Source organism: Oncorhynchus kisutch, linkage group LG7, assembly GCF_002021735.2.
Source record: "Oncorhynchus kisutch isolate 150728-3 linkage group LG7, Okis_V2, whole genome shotgun sequence".
NCBI classification, from domain to species: domain Eukaryota; kingdom Metazoa; phylum Chordata; class Actinopteri; order Salmoniformes; family Salmonidae; genus Oncorhynchus; species Oncorhynchus kisutch.
Window position 1 is genome coordinate 36,177,420 of NC_034180.2, and position 21,612 is coordinate 36,199,031.

Genomic DNA, 21,612 nt, shown 5'->3' on the forward strand with positions numbered 1-21,612 from the left:
GCCACTGTGTCCCTGGGAACAAGGGCCATCGCTCAATGCAAGTCGATCTACGGTGTTCACAGATCAATTTACAAGCATAAATGTCCCCAGAACCACGCAGGTCACCTAAATAGGGGATTTTACATCTAAGAGGTTATGTACCCATTGTAGGCTACTACCCAAAGAAAATACTCTGTTTTTAGACATCTAGATACGGCTTAGGATTTGTCAAGGTTGTTCAATATTACAGTACTTGAGACATTCAAGAGTAAAAAAAAACATTTGAGTTCTGAATTTTGATTTGTCTGATAAATAGAAAACTTGGCTTTGGTCTGATCAAAAAGATTCATAACAAGAGTACAGATATTAAAAAACGGATTGTTGGTCACATTGCACACAGCATAAGATCAGGACACAGCCTCAACTGACACATTATCTTTAGAAAATACTTTAAATAATATGAGAAACAAATTAAGCCTATCATGTGTTGACAGTCAACTAATCATTCTGATGATCATACAACATGTGTGTGGGTGTTTAGTCATATACGGTGTGCACACACACAAAATGTACACATCCATATTCAGACAAGTGTATATAGAATTTGATTATCTGCAATGATTATTACCAAATTAGTACTGTGTGCTTTCATCGAAACATAACTAGTTTAAAATAGTTAGTGAAGATTCTTTGGGCCAAGATGGCCTCTAAGATGTACATACAGTTGAAGGCATCAAACATTGAGTTAGGCGTGAGATAAGTTGTTAGTCTCCCCACTAGCCTTTGGACTCACCAAGAAAGACGGCTTTTTAAGGAAAGTCTTAGTATCATGGGAGAAACAACTTTGACCAAATAGAATTGTTCAAACTTGTACAGAAAATGTTATTGCGACAACAAGGTTTACAAAGTACAACTCTACAAGCCGTGCTGTTAAGCCAGTAATTAAAGGTGGAAATCAGCTAGCCTAGCTATAGTAAGTCTGAAATCTAGACACATTATTGGCAATGTTAATGAGTTCATTAAGGTTAGAGTTTCTTTTACAAGGTTCCTTGTTTCTTTTCCCCATGAGACACAAATAATTCCAGTGGATAAGATTGTAACAGTTATGTGCTCTCCACATCCCTAAAGAGGAGTACTATCCTCTTGAAATTAGTTTATTTATTTTTTGTTGTTGTAAATAACCATATAAATCCAGTGCAGTTACTGATATGCCCCAAAAAAATGAATGCTGGAATCCTCCCTCTATGAGGACCATCCTTCTGATTGGAAAGTATTGTTTTAGTGCAGAGAAAGCTTTCCCACCCTTTGACCTAATATTCTTGGTTCAGGTAGACAAACATCTCATTAAAAAAATCTTGAATTTGATGGGTAAATGCATGATTAACAATCCCAAACTAATGTTTGTCATGTAAATAAACAAAACCGATAAACCAGTACCACGAATCACATACATAGTACAGTACAGTAGGTACTCTACAGAGAGCGATGACTCAATGTCCACTAGGGGTCTCTGTAACCTGTGGAATCCTGTGGAGACGAGGGCCATTGTGTTCATGTAGCAGTAGTGTGGTCTGTGGTTTCTCCTCCGTTAGTCCAGCTTAACCCAAAACTCACAAACTCTGTCCAGGCTCCCCAGTGGCCTCATCACTCCAGCCTGCCAATGTAAACACGCGGGACAGCGGTGGCCTTTTGGTTTGGTTGCCGTTCTCTCCCGGGGCTCCTATACAGCGCTCCCAAGCTCTGTGGACTCTGTCTCGGAATCCTGATCGCTCTCCCTGTTTCAGAATGGGAACACAGCCAAGCGTTAGAAACAAAGGACTTAGCTTGTTCTAGAGGGTCCTTATTCATCACAGAGTGGCTAAGGATTAAAGTGTGTCCTTTGCATTTAGCTGAAGTATAGAGAAAGATGCCAGAACGGAACTAAGTTTAGTGTCCCCCTGTGAAGAGATTGGTCACTGGATCACTTAACTCCCCAGTACACTCGGTTACTTAATTTAGGAGGAAATAGCTTGGGTCCTGCATGAACCCTGTTCTATTACAATGAGTGTCTGGCTTAGATAGCCTCAATCAGCCCTAATCGTGTGTGCGTGTTTGGTCTAACTCACCGCATCTCCTGCAGTAGTTTCCGGTTGCCTTGCCTCCTCTCCTCGTCGATGGGGTAGGTCTTGAATATAAACAGCCCCAGGAATATCAGAACAACAGGAGCAGGAGAGACCAGCACCTTCAGCGTTAAATTCACTGCGTCGGGTTGCGAGCAGCCTCTGGTCACATAGCCGGCAAAGCTGCAAAAACATTTCCAGGGAGAGAAGAAAATAAAAATAACATTAAAAAAAGGTGCAGTTTGGTTTGATTATGAATGTGGATTGTGTTATTGTTCACCACAGGACTGTGCCGGTGAATTGAGAAAATTAAGCTAGGTAATCTTTAAAAACGCAGTTATCATAGGCCCTTTCATAAAAAATACACACAAAAGTATGTGTACACCCCTTCAAATTATTGGATTCGGCTATTTCAGTTACACCCGTCGCTGACTGGTGTGTAAAATCGAGGACACAGCCATACAATCTCTATAGACAAACATTGGCAGTAGAATTGCCCTACTGAAGAGCTCAGTGACTTTCAACATGGCAAGGTCACGCCACCTTTCCAACAAGTCAGTTCGTAAAATTTCTGCCCTGCTAGACCTTACCAACTGTAAGTGCTGTTATTGTGAAGTGGAAACATCTAGGATCAACAACGGCTCTGGTGCGAAGTGGTAGGCGTACAAATCGTCTGTCCTCAGTTGCAACACTCACTACAGAGTTCCAAACAGCCTCTGGAAGCAACGTCAGCACAAGAACTGTTCGTCGGGAGCTTCATGAATGGGTTTCCATGGCCGAACAGCCGCACACAAGCCTAAGATCACTTTACACAATGTCAAGCATTGTCTGGAGTGGTGTAAAGCTCACCGCCATTACTCTTGAGCAGTGGAAACGGGTTCTCTGGAGTGATGAATCAAGCTTCAAATCAATCAAATCAAATGTTATGTCACATACACATGTTTAGCAGATGTTATTGCGGGTGTAGCTCCAACAGTGCAGTAATACCTAACAATACACACAATCTAAAGTAAAGGAATGGAATTAAGAATACATAAATGTTTGGACGAGCAATGTCAGAGCGGCATAGACGAAGATACAGTAGAATAGAATACAGTATATACATATGAGATGAGTAATGCAAAATATGTAAACATTATTAAAGTGGCCAGTGATTTCAAGTCTATGTATATGGGGCAGCAGTCTATGTGGGGCTAGTGATGGCGATTTAACAATCTGATGGCTTGAGATAGAAGCTGTTTTTCTAGTCTCTCTGTCTCAGCTTTGATGCACCTGTACTGACCTCGCCTTCTGCAGGGTGAACAGGCAGTGGCTCAGGTGGTTGTTGTCCTTGATTATAATTTTTGGCCTTTGTGACATCGGGTGCTGCGTTGGGCAGACTGCACCACCCTTTGGGCCAGCAGCCTTGCGAGGTTAACATGCTTAAACGTCTTATTCACGCCGGCAACGGCGAAGGAGAGCCCACAGTCCTTGGTGGCGGGCCATGTCAGTGGCACGGTGTTATCCTCAAAGCGGGTGAAGGTGTTTAGCTTGTTCGGAAGCACGTCAGTGTCAGCGACGTGGCTGGTTTTCCCTTTGTGGTCCGTGATCGTCTGCAGACCCTGCCATATACGTCTCGTGTCTGAGCCGTTGAATTGCGTCTCAATGTCGTCTCTATACTGACCTTTTGCCTGTTTGATTGCCTAACAGAGGAATAACTACACTGTTTGTATTCAGCCATATTCCCAGTCACCTTGCCGCTTTCAGTTTTGCGCAAATGCTGCCATCTATACACAGTTTCTGGTTAGGGTAGGTTTTAATAGTCACAGTGGATACAACATCTCCTATACACTTCCTGATAAACTCAGTCACCGTATCAGTGTATTCCTCTGTTGAGCTCGAAGGCTACCCAGAACATATCCCAGTCCACGTGATCAAAACAATCTTGAAGCGTGGATTCCGATTGGTCCGACCAGCATTGAATAGTCCTTAGCACAGGAGGTGCAAATGAGGTTGTGATCAGATTTCCCGAAGGGAGTGCAGGGGAGGGCCTTGTAGGCATCCCAGAAGTTGGAGTAGCAGTGGTCAAGTGTTTTAGCAGCACGAGTACTACAGTCAATGTGTTGATAGAACTTCAGTAATGTTTTTCTCAAATTTGCTTTGTTAAAATCCCCAGGTACAATAAATGCGGCCTCAGGATTTGCATTTTCCAGTTTGCCTAAAGTCCAGTGAAGTTCTTTGAGGGCCGTTGTGGTATTGGCTTGAGGGGGAATATACACGGCTGTGACTATAACCAAAGATAATTCTCTTGGGAGATAATACGGTCGGCATTTGATTGCGAGGTGTTCTACGTCGGGTGAACAAATGGACTTGAGTTCCTGTATGTTGTTACAATTACACCGTGAGTAGTTAATCATGAAACATACACCCCTGCCCTAATTCTTCCCGGAGAGATATTTATTCTTGTCTGCATGATGAACTGAGAACCCAGCTGGCTGACCGGACTCAGACAGTATATCCCGAGAGTGCCATGTTTCCGTATAACAGAGTATGTTACATCCCTGATGTCTCTTTGAAGAAAATCCTTGCCCTGAGCTCATTAGCTTTATTATCCAGAGACTGAACATTAGCGAGTAATATACTCTGAAGCGGTGGGTGGTATGCGTGCCTCCTGAGTCGTACGATAAGTCCACTCCGAGTACCTTTTTCGCGTCAACGGTGTTTTGGAACCGATTTCTGAAAAGGATCCGATTTTGGAAAAGTTCTATTCCTGGTTGTAATGCTGGTGAGTTACTGCCGCTCTGATATCCAAAAGTTCTTCCCGGCTGTAATAACAAAAAACATTTCCTGGGCTAATAATATAAGAAATAACACAGAAAAAAACAAAATACTGCAACGTTTCCTAAGAGCTAGAAGCACAGCAGACCAATCCGTTGGTGCCATGTTCACCATCTGGCAGTCCGCAGCCGAATCTGGGTTTGGCAGATGCCAGGAGAACGCTACCTGCCCGAATGCTGTGCTAACTGTAAAGTTTGGTGGAGGAGGAATAATGGTCTGGGGCTGGTTCGGGGCTAGGCCCCTTAGTTCCAGTGAAGGGAAATCTTAACGCTACCGCATACAATGACATTCTAGACAATTCTGTGCTTCCAACTTTGTGGCAACAGTTTGGGGAAGGCTCTTTCATGTTTCAGCATGACAATGCCCCCATGTGCAAAGCGAGGTCCATACAGAAATGGTTTGTCAAGATCGGTGTGGATGAACTTGACTTGCCTGCACAGAGCCCTGACCCATCAAATACTTTTGAGATTAATTATAAAGCCGACTGCAAGCAAGGCCTAATCACCCAACATCACCTCACTAATGCTCTTGTGGCTGAACGGCAGCAAGTCCCCTCAGCAAAAACATCTAGTGGAAAGCCTTCCCAGAAGAGTGGAGACTGTTATGGCAGCAAAGGGGGACCAACTTCATACTAGAGAGAGGGGCAGCTGAACACCATATGCTGAAAAACACCCAGTTTGTTATTTTTTATTAAAACAAAACCGCTATTAATTAATTAAGAATACCAAACATGTTTAGCTTTTAACAGCTAGGAAACACCGCTAACCAAACAACAGTGCTAGATGGCTGTACTACAGACACCTGTTGTCGTCGTGTGAAAGACGCATTGTTAAAAAACATTTTAAACAACTGGTTGCAGTAAAGAGCCAACCTGGATACTAAGGAGATCCTGAAGGAAATCAAGAAGTACCAACAGCTTTACGCTATGGAGGAACAACATACACCATCATGGAAAGAGCCGACTACCTCACAAAAGGACTCGAACCAAACACAGAGAATTTACTTACCGTTGAAGTAGAGGCTAGTGCTCTGGCTGGAATCCATGCAACACTAGACAAAGTCGTAGCATGCGTGAAAATCTATTATTTTCTGGGATTCCTGAGGACGTATCCAATAATCCAGAGGGCTTGATAAGAGAATTCATGCAATCCGCCTTGAAACTTCCTCTAGAGACTAAACAAGGTGGCTTTCCACTGTGTAAACAGACTTGGAGCGACAAGACCAAGGGTCCCCGACCGATCATCGCACAATTTGAACACTACCAACAAAAGGAACTGATCAAAAGCAGGGGAAGGGAGCTCAAAGGGACCAAATTCCGTCTCAATGACCAATTTCCCCGGGAGATAAACAAACGTCGCAAGACACTGTATCCTGTACAGAGGCAACAGAAGGAGAGGGGTACACGTGCCTTTCTCATTGTGGACAAACTCTTTATAGATGGACAGCTATTCCGAGACAGCTCCATAACACCATGGCTGTACTAAATTCTACAGGGATTTCAGGTTACGAAAAAAAGAAAGTATGGGAACTGTAAAAAAATATAAAAAACACTATGAAGTGGATATGAGCACACACATACTCAATTACATGTTCACTTACACACTTGATCCCGCTCTCTACTCTCCCTCTCCATTGTCGAGAACTGTTGTATAATTTTATATATATATATATATAAAATTATACAACAGTTCTCGACAATGGAGAGGGATATATATATATATACACACATACAAGCAAGGGGAAGATAGCAGAACAGGGACATTGGGTAATAATAACATATTGTACGGAATACATTTGTACTGTAGTGAAGCCGTCTCTGTAGTAATGCAAGGTCTCGCTCATGGTCGTGTGAAATGTCAATTGCTATGGAAATGCTGGGAGGTGTTTTTCAATGATGTTAAAGGTAGAGGTAGAGAGGTAGAGCTAGTACAGGTAGAGAGCAATAAAATGATACTACAGAGATAAAATAAGTTAGAGGAAAAACAGAAAGAACTTGAGGAACTTATTCAAGACCAATCTAATGCAATCTATTACAAAAATAAAGCAAACTGGATGGAATATGGAGAAAAATGCACAAAATTCATCAACACGAACGCTAACAGAAATTATTTGCAGAAACTCGTTACTGATTCTCTGAATTATATTTTAAAAGAGGAAGCTAATTATTTTAGGCAGATGTTCTCTTTTCCGTCTGATCCTCTCCCACTGAATGAAGATTATGGTAAGGAATTCTTTCCAAATAAAACAAAACATGGAAAATTAACAAATGTACAGAAAGATCAGTGTGAAGGTCAAATTATCGAGGCAGAATTTGAGGCTATTAAATCCGTTCAGTCTGGACAAAAAACCCAGGGCTTGATGGCATACCGGTAGAGGAAAATCAAGTATTATTTGATATACTAAAAGCGCCATTGTTAGATTGTTTTAACTACTCCTATAGAAATGGTAGTCTGTCCGGTAGGTCTGATTTCTCTATTATTAAAACAAGACCCAGATGGCAAATATGAAGATTCCGTGTAAAATAAACTGGAGGGCTCTTACACTTCAACGTTGTGATGCAAAAATACTAGCGAAATGAATAGCACTCAGAATTAAAAGGGTTTTACCAGGTATTATTTATCCTGACAGGACAATAATAGAACATCATGAAACATCTAAGAAGCCAGGCCTGGTATTTTCAATTTTGGTGAATCTCTTATAAAATGGGTAAACGTAATGTATAGCAACCCCAGGTGTAAAATAGTAAATAACGGCTACTTCTCAGAGAGTTTTGAATTGTCAAGAGGAGTTAAACAAGGGTGTCCGCTGTCACCAGATCTATTCGTAATGGCCATTGAAATGCTAGCTATTAAAATCAGATCCAATAACAACATTAGAGGATTAGAAATCCAAGGCTTAAAAACAAAGGTGTCCATGTATGCCGATGACAAAAAATGTATATTAAGTCTGCAAGCTAGATCCCTGTAATGTCTCATTGGAGACCTAGATAACTTTTCTGGACGAAAACCTAATTATGATAAGTGTACAATATTACATATTGGATCTTTTAAAAAGTACTACGTTTTATTACCCTGCAGTTTACCTATAAAATGAACTGACGGTGAAGTAGACATACTTGGTATTCATATCACAAAGATATATGCTCTCCACAAGGAATTTCAATAGAAAACTTGTCAAAATAGACAAGATCCTGCAACCATAGGGAAGTAAATACCGGTCTATTTATGGAAAAATTGCCCTGATTAACTCCTGAGATATGACTAAGTTCTCACTTATGGCGCTGCCTACTCCTGATGATTCGTTTTTCAAATTATATGAGCAAGAAATGTTTTGCTTTATCTGGGACGCTAAACCAGACAAAATAAAGTGTGCCTATCTTTATAATGAATTGGGTGGATTGAGATGATTAAATATAAAAGCACTAAACTGCTCTAAAAGTTTAACTTATTCAAAAGTTACTTGAACCCTAAATGGTTCTCAAGTAGACTACTAAGAAAAGCTCATCCATTGCTTAAAAATGGCCTTTTTGCCTTTGTGCAGATTGCCATGTCTCATTTTTGATTAATTGAAAATTATACTTTTTCAAAGAGTCTCTATTTTTCAAACAATTTTACCTTTATTTAACTAGGCAAGTCAGTTAAGAACAAATTCTTATTTTCAATGACAGCGTAGGAACAGTGGGTTAACTGCCTGTTCAGGGGCAGAACAACAGATTTCTACCTTGTCAGCTCGGGGGTTTGAACTTGCAACCTTCCGGTTATTAGTTCAAAACTCTAACCACTAGGCTACCCTGCCACCCCAAAGAAACATTGCAGAGCTGGCTACAATTTCAATTTCATCCCCCTGAAAAGATAGAACAAATATTATGGCTGAAATATTATGGCTGAACTCAAAATGTGCTGGTTGATAAAATAGCTGTATTTATGGGAAAGATTTTTGAAAAGGGTATTTTGTTCTTAAATTAAATTGTAAATTGTAATGGTAGAGTTACGCATTTCATGGAGTTATCAGAATTGTATGGGAAGGTCTGCTCAATCCAAGAGTACAACCAATTGATTACAGCATTACCCCAAAAATGAAGTAGGCAGGTGGCAGCGGGAGGAGGTAGGGGACAGGTCTGTCTGCCCAATGTAACGGATCAAAACTTGCAGAGGAATAAAAATAGCATAAATAGGAAAATACCTTTTCAGCTAAAATTATTATATAGAATTCTCTTCACCGACATGTTGAGTATTTGGGGCATGAAATCATCGAAACTCAGCAGATTTTGTTGTGAGGATACAGATTCAATAGACCATATATTTTGGTATTGCACTCAGGTAGCTTGTTTCTGGTCTCAGGTTCAGGAATGGTTGAAAATGCATAACAGTGATCTAAAATTGACCCTAGAAATAGTACTGTTAGGAGATCTGGAGAGACTAAAGGTCAGTCAATTATTAATATTCTAATACTCTTAGTAAAAGTATTTATCTTCAACTCGCAATCTGTGGATTCTATTTGATTAGATAGATTCAAATTGTATGTTAAACATCACTGCATAGTTGAAAGATACAGTTGAAAGCGGAAGTTTACATACACTTAGGTTGCAGTCATTAAAACTCATTTTTCAACCACTCCACAAATTTCTTGTTAACAAACTATAGTTTTGGCAAGTCAGTTAGAACATCTACTTTGTGCATGACACAAGTCATTTTTCCAACAATTGTTTACAACCAGATTATTTCACTTATAATTCACTGTATCACAAATCCAGTGGGTCAGAAGTTTACATAAACTAAGTTGACTGTGCCTTTAAACAGCTTGGAAAATTCCAGAAAATGATGTCATGGCTTTAGAAGCTTCTGATAGGCTAATTGGCATCATTTGAGTCAATTGGAGATGTTCCTGTGGATGCATTTCAAGGCCTACCTTCAAACTCAGTGCCTCTTTGGTTAACATCATGGGAAAATCAATAGAAGTCATCCAAGACCTCAGAAAAAAGGCTGTTTCATCCTTGGTAGCAATTTCCAAATGCCTGAAGGTACCACGTTCATCTTACAAACAATAGTATGCAAGAATAAACACCATGGGACTACGCAGCGTCATACCGCTCAGGAAGGAGATGCGTTCTGTCTCCTAGAGATGAACATACTTTGGTGCGAAAAGTGCAAATCAATCCCAGAACAACAGCAAAGGACCTTGTGAAGATGCTGGAGGAAACAGGTACAAATGTATCTATATCCACAGTAAAATGAGTCCTATATCGACATAACATGAAAGGCCGCTCAGCAAGGAAGAAGCCACTGCTCCAAAACCGCCATAAAAAAGCCAGACTACAGTTTGCAACTGCACATGGGGACCAAGATCCCCATGTGAAACAAAAATAGAACTGTTTGGACATAATGACCATTGCTATGTTTGGAGAAAAAAGGGGTGGATATATTGAAGCAACATTTTAAGACATCAGTTAGGAAGTTGAAGCTGAGTCGTAAATGGGTCTTCCAAATGGACAATGACCCCAAGCATACTTCCAAAGTTGTGGCAAAATGGCTCAAGGACAACAAAGTCAAGGTATTGAAGTGGCCATCACAAAGCCCTGAACTCAATCCTGTAGAAAATGTGGGCACAACTGAAAGTGTGTGCGAGCAAGGAGGCCTACAAACCTGTCTCAGTTACACCAGCTGTCAGGAGGAATGGGCCAACATTCACCCAACTTATTGTTGGAAGCTTGTGGAAGGCTACTTAAAATGTTTGACACAAGTTAAACAATTTAAAGAAAATGCTACCAAATACACTCAATTAGTATGTCAACCTCTGACACATTGGGAATGTGATGAAAGAAATAAAAGCTGAAATAAATCACTCTACTATTATTCTGACATTTCACATTCTTAAAATAAAGTGGTAATCCTAATTGACCTAAGACAGGGAATTTGTACTAGGATTAAACTTCAGGAATTGTGAAAAACAGAGTTTAAATGAATTTGGCTAAGATGTATGTAAACGTCCGACTTCAACTGTGTATATATGTAAGATTTTTTTTCTTTAAATGCCCATAATTTTGGAATGAGATGTTCGAGGAGAAGTTGTCCACATACTTTCTGTGATGTAGTGTGTTTCAAACTTTTAGGAAATGCAAAATACAGTTTGATTTCAAACTAAGCTCATTAAATTGTCAACATGCTAAGTTTCTACAACGTCAGTTTATCATGTACAATACCTGCAAGAGAGAAAAACAAACTCACTCTAGACTGAGAGTAGAGATGCCGAGGGATATTCCTGAGGCAAACTTGGTGAAGAAGACATAGAAGGAGTAGAAAATGGCCTCGTGGCCACTAGAGTCTGGATTCTTCACTTTGAAATCATCCACCACATCTGGAAGCATTGACCTGAGAAACAAGGAAATATGTGAATGGATACCAAAAGGCAAGCCGCACCACAGACTGGATAAAAGTAAAGAGACACTGGAGATAATCTATAGGTGGGTGTGCTGAGGTACATTCAGTAGTCTGTTTACCAAGGTAGGAGGAAAGCTGCAGCCACACTGACTCCTGCAGCCACAGAGACCACATAGGCCACAATGAGACTGCTTTCTATGCAGACGATCAGGATCATGAAGGGCACTGCCCACTGCAGAGAGAGACGCATAGGATAGACATGAAATGAGGCATGAGAGAGAGTTCCATAACACAGCATGAAACTCCACACCAACACACACTACTCACCGTGATGCCAATGTAGACGGCAGTCTTCTTCCCGAATCGGATCAGGAACCACTGCCAGAATGGAATGGACAAAGTCCCAGAGAGCTAGAAATAAAACACCAAAGAAGAGCATTAAGATATTTAACTTTTAAACAATTTCCATAAAAATGAATAGAAATAATTCTCTGCGCAATGTGGGAACAGAATAGGTCAGACTGACCGATGGGCTAAAAGCCATGGGAGAAGGACAATGTGAAAGGGCCCTTTATTTAACCCTGCTGGGGGTACATGACCCCTGAACTCTTATAGAGGTGTGGTCAACCGGTGTGTCAAATGATCACACAAGGATTAGCGAGTGGCTGAGCAACTAGCACTATGGGAAATATCAAACAATTCATCAGTGCTGACCAAAACCAGCAGCATCTAAGGACCTTTGAGGATTTGGCTAAAACACAAACAGATCTGGTGACATCTCCTGCTCCAGTAGCCAAGCCAGGGCAGGGCAGCTCTAGATCCTACTCAGGCAGATAGAGGCGACGGTGCAGAATAGAAAAGCGAGGGTTCCCATGGTGGTGCTGACAGATCGCCTGGGCAACAAAGACCCCTCTGTGCTCCTTTCTCTCACCGATGGAGTATGTGAGAGGGGGACAGGTTCCCAGGGGCCACAACAACAACACCTCTAACCCCAAAAATGTGCCCTCTCATCCCCATGGCAACACGTCTCCTTGCGTGAAGAAAAAACAAAACATTCTCAGAGAATAATAGACTACACTCACCATAATGACCAGCAGAATGTTCTGGAAGTCATTTCTAAAGCCCAGGGTGTAGGTGATGAACAGGGCAAAGTTCCCCTCCAGGAGCTGCCAGGAAGAGAGCAATAGAATAAACCTCAAACTGAATGAACAGGAAGTAGGTCTAATATACATAAAGAAAACGAAACACCAAGGTTACACACCCTATAGCTAGTCATAAAGAATTGTTTGTTTGGTTGTTTATGTGTGTGCTTAACTGTAGCCCATTTCTGAGTGGGACTCACCATGAAAGCCAGCGAGGTGAAGAGGAATCCCATGACCAGTTTGACATACGGCCCATATCCCATCACCATCCTCATGCCCTCAAAGAACGACATGGGTTCTGTCTTCAGACGCCCACACTCTAGGACCAAAACAAAACTGGCGATTAAATCTGATTAGGTGCACTGTGCCAAACATCAGCTGAAGAAGACTTATCTGATATTATTTCTTATCCCTCATCCATGGCATTTACAGACTGCCAAAATATGGCACTCTCCTAGTTACTTACAAAATAATTCTTGGAACATTTGCGGGTTGAGAGAAAGTGGAAAAGTTTGCTTGTGAGTAACAAACAGAAATCTTTCCTACTCTAAATATGAGAAAACTATGTTTGAAGTACGTCATTGTAAAGATATTCTGATAAGAGACAAACATTTAAAATAAAATAAATCAATCAATTCCCACCTTCCTGCTCTCTGACTCCCAGGAACAGGACGGCAGCACAGAGAACGTACATGGTACAGATGACTGCTGAGGCGATGAGGTAGGCTTGTTTCTGTTAGGGGGACAGGAGGAGCAGGGGTAGGGGCACATTCCACTTCTAACGTTACTATAACAGTGTTATGCCATGTTATACAACATGACATCTCTAGGGTCCCCCACTCACCGTTTCATCTAGGGAGATGTGGGTGATGTTGAAGTCTGACCCCAGCAGTGTGGAGTTACCGTTGTCAAGGACATCCAGGTCACCTGGGAGACAGGGGGCGATCGCCCCGCCCACAATCTGCCCCTGGATTGCTGTGCCAACCACTGTTCCCAGCACCTCCACTGTCATACCTGAACAAGAGAGTGGGATGGGGAGAGTGAGAAAGAGCAGAATGAAGACCTTACATTACAATTACATGAGATGCTACATAACCATAAAGATGTCCAGGTTGACATACGGTAGGCAGTGGCAGAGTCCCTCTCTTTCTGGTCCATGCTGATGAACATGGTGAGCGCTGAGTACGGCACATGGAAGCACTGCACACAGAAAAAACACATCAGCATTGCTGGCTGGCACAATAACCATGAAACCACATTACAGTAAAAATCAATAGGGATTGAGTAACAATGTATTGTAACATGTGCCCCTTCTCATCAATAAAACAAGAGACTGTGTAGAGGCGAGACTGACCGTCTGCAGAGACTGGAAGAGGCAGTAGAAGACCAGGTACCACAGGACCTTCCCCTGCTCCACCGGAGGGACATACCAGATCAGGAAGTAGGTGAGCACTGCAAACGGAGTGGAGATGAGGATCCTGAGGGAAAAACAGGAGAGTATGAATACAATGTAATGATGGATGAGCATTTAAAATGTGTGGGTGTTTGAGTAGGTCTATTTAATCTCTGTTACCGGAAAATTATAGTGAAATATTATACAAACACAATTTACTACAGTATTGAAGAAGTTAATATTTCTTATCACAATTATGATTTCCATGAGTCCCTGCCAGATGACATAAATTAGTGACACCTGTGTGACACTTGGTAGTGATGGCAGTAGTGGTAGCAGAGTTTGGGCCACTAACTTACATCTGCACAGGGTTGAGATTTTTAAACTCTGTAAAGTAACTAACGTGAACCCCCTCTCTTTCTCATTTTCTTACATCCACACTCTTTCTTTCTTTCTTTCTTTCTTTCTCTTTGCATTGAAAGCAGGTATTTGTGAATAATCCCTTAATTATCTGTTGTTTGGGGCTGTGTGTTGAGAATGGGCTCAGAGGGGAGTTTCTCTGTTCACTGTGCCACCTGGGAGACTGTGGTGGGCTGTACTTATGGTGGCACCATACTGACCCAGCCTCACCCCACTCTACAGCCACAATCACACAATACACCTGAAAAGCACACCAATCCATTCCAGCTAGAGTAGCAGAACAACCATAGAGAACTATGGATCCACTACTGGGTTTCCAGAAGACAAGTCAGCTCAAAAAATAGACTTTGGGGGCATTGCTGGAATGGTATTTTGGAGACAAGTATCTACTGACTAAGACAGTTCTATGCCAGCAGGGCAGTGGGTGTTTGTCTTAGCCCCGCACTGGTCTCAGCAAAATACACAGTTGAGAACAGCAGTCACTGTAACATTACATCTGCCAAGTGTATTAATTACTACAACAACATTAATACTGTACAACAATATCTTTGTAATAGGTCATGTTTCTTTCCATCAGTCCTCTGTGTTTGAGCCTACAGTCCCCAGGGGGACTATCATCTCATTGAACTGAATGCGTGTTTGTTTATGTTACAAGACACATGTCGACCCCACTCACGCATGGCCAGTCAATGGGAGTGGCAATCCTCTGTAGCCAACATCCACTGAACTGGGGAAGCACCATATAAGCACCCTCTGTCTGCTTCCTTAGCGTACATGGGCTGACTGAATGGGGTTAATAAGAGTCAATAGACTGATCTGACTGGAAATAGAGGTCAGATCTCTCCTAGATTGTCTGTGTTTTGTACACTGTCACTATGGTTGAATACACAAAGCTCACAGCAAGAGCACGACGGCAGCCCCACACCAATGACCTTGAGGTGACGCCCTAGCTACACAACTACGTAGGCAGGACAAGAGGAAAAGGCTCAAGGTTTTATTCTGCAAACAGACTTGATCACCACCTGTCTATGAGAAACATTACTGTTCTTCTTCAAGTTAGGTCAACATTGACTTATCAAGCTCCTAATACTTCAGGGAGAGAGACTATTAAAGTACTTATCAGAGTCCATTAAGAGAACTGTGTTCTCTATTACAACAATTGTATGTTATTTTTGTGACATCCAATCTGATAAATCAATTACTCAGCTATCCATCTGTCTGGCAGGCGGCTACATGGAAGTAAAAGGAAGGCTGTCTATTTTCACTGTGTATGACAACAATATTCACATTCTAGAGAGGTCTAGAATTCCACAGGCTGTTTATGGCTCTGTAATACAATTCTGGGAAAAACATATTCCACTAATAGCGCTAATTAAAAAGGCAGAGGCATTCAGAAAGGGAAATAGCTTTAGTCAAGGTTTAGTTAAGTGATGCATCTCCTTGTCTGTGTTCAGGCTCTGATAAGAATTTGCTGGGGGATTTGTAGTGGTTTATACAGACCAGAAACCTAACAATGACATCATTGACATTCAGCCAATAATCTCCCCTCTACTTGACCTGCGGTAACCTCTCTCTGAATCAGCCAGCCCACTCCCCAACTGCCATCTCTCTCACTCTCTCTCACTCTCACACACACACACACACACAACCATTGGCCTAAATCTAGTGGTGTGTTGAGGGCTGGACCAATCAGAGAGGGTGATGTCGGTTTTCTCCCTCTACACTTGCAGCTCAGGCACACCAGGCAGACTATTGTATGTCACATGCCCAGGGTCTTAAGATATCAAGTAAATCCAGTTGTTACCACTATGAATAAACCTCCTTTATCGATGCCATTCCTAGCAAGTCACAGTATTATGCCAAATATGAATTGCAACCACAAAAGGTCAATCAAATTCAAATCAAATGTATTTATATAGCACTTCGTACATCAGCTGATATCTCAAAGTGCTGTACAGAAACCCAAGTCAATATCTCCTTGTATCAGAGTATGTGAAATTAACAGGTGTGCCTTCTTAAAAGTTAATTTGTGGAATTGCTTTCCATCTAAATGCGTTTGAGCCAATCAGTTGTGTTGTGAAAAGGTAGGGGGGTATACAGAAGATAGCCCTATTTGGTAAAAGACCAAGTCCATATTATGGCAAGAACAGCTCAAATAAGCAAAGAGAAATGACAGTCCATTAAGAGATGAAGGTCAGTCAATGTGGAATATTTCAAGAACTTTGAAAGTTTCTTCAAGTGCAATTGCTAAAACCATCAAGTGCTATGACAAAACTGGCTCTCATGAGGACCGCCACAGGAAAGGAAGACCCAGAATGACCTCTGCTGCAGACAATAAGTTCATTAGATTTACCAGCCTCAGACATTGCAGCCCAAATAAATGCTTCAGAGTTCAAGTAACGGACACATCTCAAAATCAACTGTTCAGAGGAGACTGCGTGAATCAGGCCTTCATGGTCAAATTTCTGCAAAGAAACCACTACTAAAGGACACCAATAATAAGAAGAGACTTGCTTGGGCCAAGAAACACGAGCAATGGACATTAGACTGGTGGAAATCTGTCCCTTGGTCTGTTGAGTCCAAATTTGAGATTTTTGGTTCTAACCGCCGTGTCTTTGTGAGAAGCAGAGTAGGTGAATGGATGATCTCTGCATGTGTGGTTCCCACCGTGAAGCATGGAGGAGGAGGTGTGATGGTGCTTTGCTGGTGACACTGTCTGTGATATATTTAGAATTCAAGGCACACTTAACCAGCATGGCTACCACAACATTCTGTAGTGATACGCTATCCCATCTGGTTTGAGCTTAGTGGGACTATAATTTGTTTTACAAAAGGACAATGACCCAACACACCTCCAGCCTGTGTAAGGGCTATTTGACCAAGAAGGAGAGTAATGCATTAGATGACCTGGCCTCCACAATCACCCAACCTCAACCCAATTGAGATGGTTTGGGATGAGTTGGACCGCAGAGTGAAAGAAAAGCAGCCAACAAGTGCTCAGCATCTGTGGGAACTCCTTCAAGACCGTTGAAGAATCTAAAAGATCAAATATATCTTGATTTGTTGAACACCTTTTTGGTTACTACATGATTCCATATGTGTTATTTCATAATTTTGATGTCTTCACTATTATTCTACAATGTAGAAAATAGTAAAAATAAAGAAAAACCCTTGAATGAGTAGGTGTGTCCAAACTTTTGACTGGTACTGTATGTCACCCACCACTAGGCTTAGTCTCACTTAAGGCATCTGGGGCACAAGCAAAGAATTTGAAATCTATTTCTATGGGCACAGGCTTCAAAGTACTCAGAGCCTTTGGTGGAAACATCCAGTGCCAGCACAGAACAACAAAGCAAAAAGCACCTGGGCATTCCAGAACTAAATGAGGTCCTCTGGAGCTAAATAAGACAGCCTTGTTCCAGTCTGTCCTGGTTTGCACCCAGATGAGAAGGTAAAAGCTACAACAACCTAAGACAGACAATGGCCAACAGCAGATAAAGATAGAGTAATAGAGTTGGTAGTGACTGATGTAAAATAGAGAGCAAATTAGGCATATCACTGCGATTCAGTGACAGCCTGATCTCTCTATTCAAACTGTTCCATCTCAGCGTCGTTGTCACGATTACAACTACTGTTTTCCCTCTAGTCGTGACGAGAGGTTTTGCATAAAAATGTTCTAATTTCCTCTCCTCTTTCATTCCTGTCTACTGTAATATGTTTGCTGGGTGACCGAGGCAGAGGCACCTACCAGGGCATCATCCGGCCACACCTGGTCCATCTGCTCCGACTAACCAGGAAGCCCACCGTTGGGTCCGTCACTGCATCCCAGGCCCGGCCCACAAACAAGATGATAGAGGCATGTAATGGGTCCAGCTATGGAGAGACAAAGATAAAGGGAGACAAATAAGGTGTGTGTGTGTGTGTGGGGGGGGGGGGGGGGGGGACCACTACAAATCACAGACATCAGCCATCACCTCTCCTCACAGAACAAAGAGTGGCTATTGAAACAGAAATATAACAGAGGCATAACTCAGTTGGATTGCATCTTAGCAACAAGATGACTAAGACAATATTTGAAAAGTTGCCAAGGTCATGTTAAGAAATGATACATGGCCAGGCCACATTGGCAACATTACCATCTGAACAATGTGGTGTTTAAGTCCATTCCAATGAGCTCATTAGCTCACTGGTTGAAAGAGTTGTATTCAGTGAGAGCACTACAGTGAGCACAGCGTACAGTCTATCACTTGCTAATTGAGTGACAAAGCAAAGCAGTGTGAGTCAGAATGAATTTGCTTCACTAGATGAGTCATGCCAAAGTCTGTTAAAATGATACCAGATCTTTGGCCTTGCCCTTAAAGTCATCTTGAGAAGCTTTTCAAGTATAAATACAGTAAAGTACACACACTAAAGGGTAAAACAAAATATGTTTTGAGCATGTTTAGACAACTGCAAATTTCAAGGAGTTGGTCTGATGGTGACTTCGTGATGTCATTGGTTCTGTTTGAATCCTATCTCACTCACCTGGGCCACATCCAGCAGGTAGATCTGGAGAAAGAATCCCAGCGCACTGCCTGTTATCTGGTAGGGAGCCCCTCCGATGGCATAGCACAACTTACTGCACATTGACAGACGGCCAGTGTTGTCCCTCCGCTGGAAAATGGGGAGAGAAGCAGCACATAGCATGACAATAGTACACAGACTAAACACAGACTTAAAAAGAAAATCAGAATATTGTGAAAGCATTGGATTTTTAGGGGTTGCTAAAGATGCACAGTTTAGCTGTTGTGATACAGGATCTTTGTAGGTCTATATCCAACTCTGCCTTTGTATTAAAAACTGACAAAATGTTGGAGGCATCACTTGGGTATTTGAGCATCACTTCTTTGATCATGTAGAATTTCTCTGTGCAGGATCTAACTGTACAGGAAGTGGATTTGATCATTGAACTGGGTCTTGATTGCTCAGTCGAGGTAAATACACATCTGGCCAAACTCACCCACTTGACCCTTTGAGTGTCCGGTTTATTTCAGAGACTTCTGGCCCAACAGCGGCTAGTAAAACAACATGTCTCATTGTAAGCCCAAGATTGGCCAACGCTCCTCACCCCACCATTGAATGTCAGATTAGTACTAAATCCCTCTGACTATGCAGTCTGGGCCACTACGAGTTTAGAAAGTGGTGTGAGACTGGGAGGTCACTGTAGTTCAGTCACTGTACAACTCTGCCTGGTGCCGGAGGCAGCGATTGGCTCTGGCTATGGGATGATCAGGCATTCTGAGATTCCTTCAGTGGCCTGAGCGGAGGCCACCAACAGTCAGCAGACAGTCAGGAGTGCACACACCCCCATCCTTCCCATCACAAACACATCCTGCTGGTCAATGAGTAAATACACCCAGTCCAACAGCCAATCATTGTAATGAGCATCTAGCCAGTCTGACACCTGTGTTCTGTCAGTATTGAGAGCAGACACCTGGTTTTACATGCTCCTCTGACCTCTTCATGGTAATTTCCCTGGTGAAATATACCCCCATAGAACAGGAATTATGTCCCATATTGCCTTCAGGAATGTGGCCTAAAGATATCATGTGTAGGACAAATTGTATGGAAAATCCCATATTACAGTGACAATTCTAAAATGGTTTTGAGGTGACACACATGACACCTCCCTGACATGCAGAATGAAGGGTGAAGACCCGACTGACCAGAAGGTTAAACCTGAAGAAGCAAGTCCTGCACTATGGCCAAAACGAAACACTACACACTGGGAATACACCTGGTAAAAGAATTCCAGACATTTTGTCACATCGGTGAGCCCCATAGAGACATCCAGTACTGACGTCATGTCAGTGAACATCAGTAAAACAGACTTATTATATGCATCTGTTTATTCTTTTAGGTCATTTAGCAGACGCTTTACCCATAGAGACTTACAGTAGTGAGTGCTTACATTGTCGTACAGGTCTCCGTGGGAATCGAATCCACAACCCTGGCGTTGCAAGCGCTATGCTCTACCAACTGAGCCACATGGAGGGATATAACAGCTTATCTACATCAGCCGACATTGGAAACATTATTCTTCAGACAAAATCCCATTCATAGCTAAAATACGGGTTAAATGAAGGCATGTCCCTTTAAAACCGGTAAAGTTTTTTTCCTCTGAACAGCTGCACCAAGACAGATGGTCTAGCGTGGTGAAAATCAAGCCCCATCGATGAAGCTAGAGAATATTTGGTGTGATGATGTCCAATCATGTAATATATGGTTTAGCCACAGTTAGACCATTATAAGCCACTCATTGTTAATGTCAATCCCATGAAGGCTATTTGGGGCTTGAAACGGGATTGAAAAATAAGTCATTTCAATAGCCTATAATGGCATCGCATGCCTTTCTGCCAATTAGGAAAACTGTCCGATTGGGAAAACCGTTAGTTTCGCTGTTAATAGTTTAACTATATCAAACCCGCCTCAATTGTATACTGTTTCATTGTTAAAATATTTTAGTGAATTTGTGTGCGTTGAAAACTCCATTATAATAATGCCTACGGCTACAATAGACTACCCATATCCCTCCATGTGATGCAAATTAATAGATTGCTCGTCAAATAATAATCTGCTGATATCTATAGTCTAAATGAAGATAATGTATTATGCCACAAATGAATAGTCCTACAATTATCGTACTTACCTTGGCAATTTTGATTCCATCTTGACTTATTGGTTTTGTTGGTAATAGACTTGCCGCGGCATATTGCTCCGCGCCTTCTCCTTTTGCCATATCGTTTTAAATCGATAAAATGTTAAAAGCCTTTGATGTTTCTATTCTCCTCACTGAATCTTGAAACCGCGCGAGTACCTTAAGTAGCCGTTTGAGCTCTGAGTTCCACACTCAATTTGGTACGCTGGTGTCCTTGGCTTGACGCTGGATACATTCATTTTCAATGATTGCACGCCTGAAATGTGCGGAGGATTTTGGGAACATGGGCGACAAGACCGCTGCTAGCAGAGCGGGTTCTAAAAGTTCAGCTCTTGCCAATTTTATGAAAATGTAATGCGGCCACTGCTGACTATAACCAATCAGACGAGGAGTAGATGTTTGCTTGATAATCTTCATGAAACATACCCCATTCAAAACAGAAGATGTGATATGTTACCTGTAAAAAAAAATGTAAGGAAATATTTAGCTGACCCCCCTTTCAAATAGACTTAATTGACCACTTATTTGCAGGTATAGGCTACCTTTTAAATAAAACCTAGCGGTCAAACAGGGAAATTGTTCCACTAATTTTCCACTATTTACTTTCCTCTATAGCGTAGGGTATTTTAGGAACACTTAAAATAAAGGCTGTGTTTTGTGTAGGATTACCCTGGTGTGACTATTTGAT

The 21,612-nt window shown here is 41.8% G+C and overlaps 1 protein-coding gene across 1 annotated transcript; it reads right to left on the reverse strand.

Annotated features, from left to right (window-relative positions):
* Nucleotides 1–840: 840 nt before the first annotated feature.
* Nucleotides 841–21,357, reverse strand: LOC109894565 (sodium-dependent lysophosphatidylcholine symporter 1-B-like). The gene is made up of 14 exons (XM_020488147.2): nucleotides 20,916–21,357; nucleotides 18,752–18,880; nucleotides 17,976–18,100; nucleotides 13,769–13,892; nucleotides 13,536–13,614; nucleotides 13,259–13,428; nucleotides 13,057–13,147; nucleotides 12,615–12,733; nucleotides 12,355–12,438; nucleotides 11,600–11,683; nucleotides 11,392–11,504; nucleotides 11,120–11,263; nucleotides 2,085–2,261; nucleotides 841–1,754 (listed from the first exon to the last, which is right to left on the reverse strand). Exons 1-14 carry the CDS (start codon nucleotides 21,003–21,005, stop codon nucleotides 1,700–1,702), a joined length of 1,584 nt encoding a protein of 527 aa, XP_020343736.1. The 5' UTR covers nucleotides 21,006–21,357; the 3' UTR covers nucleotides 841–1,699.
* Between the last annotated feature and the right edge of the window lie 255 nt (nucleotides 21,358–21,612).